We start from the raw sequence: 3693 nt of genomic DNA, 5'->3' as shown, positions 1-3693 counted from the left end.
TTTAATTATAAACCGTAAACACATTAACAAATACACATTAATTCAAAATCCTAAACTACTTGACATAAAATGTCCCATGATTTATTATTCCAGCATTTTCCCAAATGGAAAATCAATTCTAGTGTACACATTTTATATGCACAATTTTCACAAAATTAATAGTGTAAAATTGTAAAAAAAAAAAAAAAAAAGAAGAAGCAACAAATCCAGAAATGTAATAGACGGCCTGAAGGTCCAATGAATGACAATTTATTCAAGTCGTTTTTTAAAAGTCTTTCATGGACGAAATTCTTTCGTCTTTTTATGCCGTTTTTTGAACGTTTTCTAAACGTACTTTATTTGCTTTGGACAATAAAATCTTATAAAGAAGTCCAAATAACGTTTAGAAAATGTATCGTGCCCACTTGGGTATTAAAAGAGCAATTTAAGGAGGATTTTCCTACGGCATAAATGAAACTAAAAAATCATTGTATGCTTTTTCAATCACTTCAAAAACTTGAGTACAACCATACAGAAAAACGCGTTCTAGACTAAACTTTTTTTATTCTTGCTCTTTCTTTGTTAACTCTTTAAAACTGTCCAGTTCATTTATTAGCTCTTTAAGAGATTTATATTTTCGTACTTCTGGATTGCCTAATACGGCTTTATATTTCCTTTGTACTTCTCTTAAAAACATCATTATCATAGTCAAAAAAGTTAATTGAATTCATTTACTATTATACCCAACATTCCTGATTTCCAATAAATATAATTGTAGCAATAAAAACCCATGTTATATTAAAAGAGATATAACAAAAATCACATAACTGCTATAAAAATTTCATGTTTTTGAAATCAACATGACCAAGAATAACCAATTAGTTATTTCGTTTTAAAAAAGACTAAACACGTTTAATATTAAAAAATAACATGTTTTTTCGTTAAAAAGTTTATGTATCTAGCTTTCTCTTACTTTAGAAGGATTCGAATTATTTGCTTTTTGTAGGGGAGATGGGGGCGCATTGATCGCCGGGGCAGTATGATCTTTTGGCTTTTACTCGTTCATTTTTGCCTTACTAGAAGTGAGGTTGCAATTTAATAAACCATTATGCTTCCCTAATTGATTATTCGTAATATTTTTTCATAAGGTTATCAGCGTCAAAAAAAATAAAGAAAATATTGTTTTTCGTCATAAAAAGTGATTTTTTTAAATCGTACTATAATTCAAATATATTTTTATTTAGATGTCTGTATGGGTTAACAACAATTTTATTTTAAATTTGTAAGTGTTTGGTGTATAATATAATATATAATTTTTATTTGGCTGCAATTTATACAGTAGATATTGCTATCAATATGTTACCTATACCTATTGGGGTACATTGATCTTTGACTATGCGGGGCCCATTGATCGGAGGATCAAAGTGCCCCATAGAAGACGAAGTGCCCCATGTTTTTGTTTATAAGCAATACAGTTAAACGAATGGAATTGTATTTATAATTTAAAAAAAAACTATATATAAACAAACAATAGCTTTTAGCATTTCATTTTTTAAATCTACTTATGTTATAAGCTAGTAATAATAATACTATTATTTTATAATATCAAAAGAATAATATTTAACATAATAATTAAAAAATATTTAACATAATATTATTATGTTAAATATTAGCATTTATTAAAAACATATGTTTTTATTGACATATTTTTTTACAGATCTTAAAATGGTTAGAAATAGAATTAAAAAAACAAATAAAGTTGCTATACCAAGTGAAACAATGAAAGTAGCTGTTAATAAAGTTTTAGAAGGAACACAACTGAATGTTGTAGCACGTCAGTTTAACATAGATAGAATGACTTTAAAAAGATATTGTCGTAAAAAGAGGCTTAATCCAAATGAAGCTTTTAAGCCTAACTACAACAATAAACAAGTTTTTACAGCAGAAGATGAAAAAAGTTTATCAAGTTATTTACTAATTGTATCAAAAATGAACTATGGCCTTTCAACTAGGTCAACGCGATTATTGGCATTTGAATTTGCTTTAAAAAACAATAAGATATGCCCATCATCATGGATCAAAAATAAAATTGCAGGCATTGATTGGTTGCAAGGTTTTATGAAAAGACAACCAGAGTTGTCTCTACGAACACCTGAAGCAACGAGCTTCGCTCGATCAACAGCTTTTAACAAACACACTGTAAGAGACTTTTTTCAAAATCTTAAAACGGTAAGAAATCGATATAAATATAATCCTAACTGTATATATAATGTTGATGAAACTGGTTTAACAACCGTTCAAAAGCCGGTAAAGGTTTTAGCTGGTAGAGGAAGCAAACAAGTTGGAAGAATCACATTTGCAGAACGAGGAACATTGGTAACTGCATGTTGTGCCTCTAATGCTATTGGAAATTCCATTCCTCCATTATTTATTTTTCCTAGGGTAAAGTTTCATGATTACATGATTAAGGAAGGACCTCCTGGATGTGTGGGATTTGCAAATCCTTCTGGTTGGATGAACTCAGAAATTTTCATAGAATGGATTAAACATTTTGTTAAATATTCAAACTGTTCTCAGGAATCTCCAGTTTTGTTACTTCTCGACAGTCATGAAAGTCATATTTCTGTTAAAGGCTTGGAGCTTGCAATTCAACACGGAATTACAATGATAAGTTTTCCTCCCCATTGCAGCCATAAATTGCAGCCATTAGATAGAACTGTTTTTGGACCATTGAAAAGGTTTTACAATTCTGCATGTGATAATTGGATGGTTTCAAATCCAAGACCAATGACCATTTATGATATTGTTTCAATAGTTCGAGAACCGTATACAAAAGCTTTTTCACCATCTAATATACAGACAGGATTTAGAGTAGCTGGTATTGAGCCATTCAATTCTGAAATTTTCAAAGATGACGAATATTTACCATCATCAGTTACAGATAGAGCTGCTCCAGATACAGTTACTATCACTCCTGTCAACAACATGGAATCTGAAATGATACTAGCACATGTTAATCACATAGAGTCTGAAATAACTATAGTAAATATTGAAACAAGTATTTTAAACAAAGTGTCAACAAGTGTTGCTTCTATAATCTCACCTGAGGTTTTAAAACCTTACCCAAAAGCATCTGCCAGAAAAAAAAATGTTAAAAGTAGGCAGTTAAAAAACAAGGATCTTGACTGATACTCCTGTCAGAAATGAAATTCGTTTGTCAAAAGAAAAGAAAATTTTGAAGCAAACCAAAAATCAACAAAAAGTCTCCACAAAAGATAAGAAAGAAACTAAGAATTACTTGCTTAGGAATAAAAAACAATGTAAACCAAAAGCTGCTTCACAACTTGACTTTCACAAATGATGAAATATTCTTAATCAAAATATTGTACTTTTAACAAGTTTTGTAAACTTAAAGCTTGTATTCTTATTTCAGTCTTTATATTTCAGTTCTTATAAATCTCAAGTTGTTGTAAAGTTTTAAACGTATATAAAGCGGGTAGCTTATAGCTGCTGTGATTTATACATTTTTTAATTAAAAATTAGACTAGTGGGTTTAACTGCTATATTTGATGTATTATATGTTATACAATACTACCCTTTGACTAAATTATTTACAAGATTTAGTTATAGAAGTGTTAAACGTTTAGATAATATTACGCATATAAGATCAATGTGCCCCATGTCGGAGATCATAGTACCCCATAGTTTGGGGTA

General features: G+C 29.4%; 1 protein-coding gene across 1 annotated transcript; it reads left to right on the top strand.

Moving 5' to 3' along the window:
* Positions 1-1704: 1704 nt before the first annotated feature.
* On the top strand, positions 1705-3168 carry LOC136086932 (tigger transposable element-derived protein 4-like). Its single transcript, XM_065809432.1, has one exon. The coding sequence runs from the start codon at positions 1705-1707 to the stop codon at positions 3166-3168; it is 1464 nt and encodes a 487-aa protein (XP_065665504.1).
* The last annotated feature ends 525 nt before the right edge of the window (positions 3169-3693 follow it).

This window comes from Hydra vulgaris, chromosome 11 (assembly GCF_038396675.1).
Source record: "Hydra vulgaris chromosome 11, alternate assembly HydraT2T_AEP".
In the NCBI taxonomy this organism is placed as follows: Eukaryota; Metazoa; Cnidaria; class Hydrozoa; order Anthoathecata; family Hydridae; genus Hydra; species Hydra vulgaris.
This window is presented reverse-complemented; position numbering and strand designations above follow the sequence as displayed.

Coding starts and splice junctions, on each gene's coding strand:
- LOC136086932 (XM_065809432.1), top strand. CDS start 1,705: ATGGTTAGAAATAGAATTAAAAAAACAAATAAAGTTGCTATACCAAGT.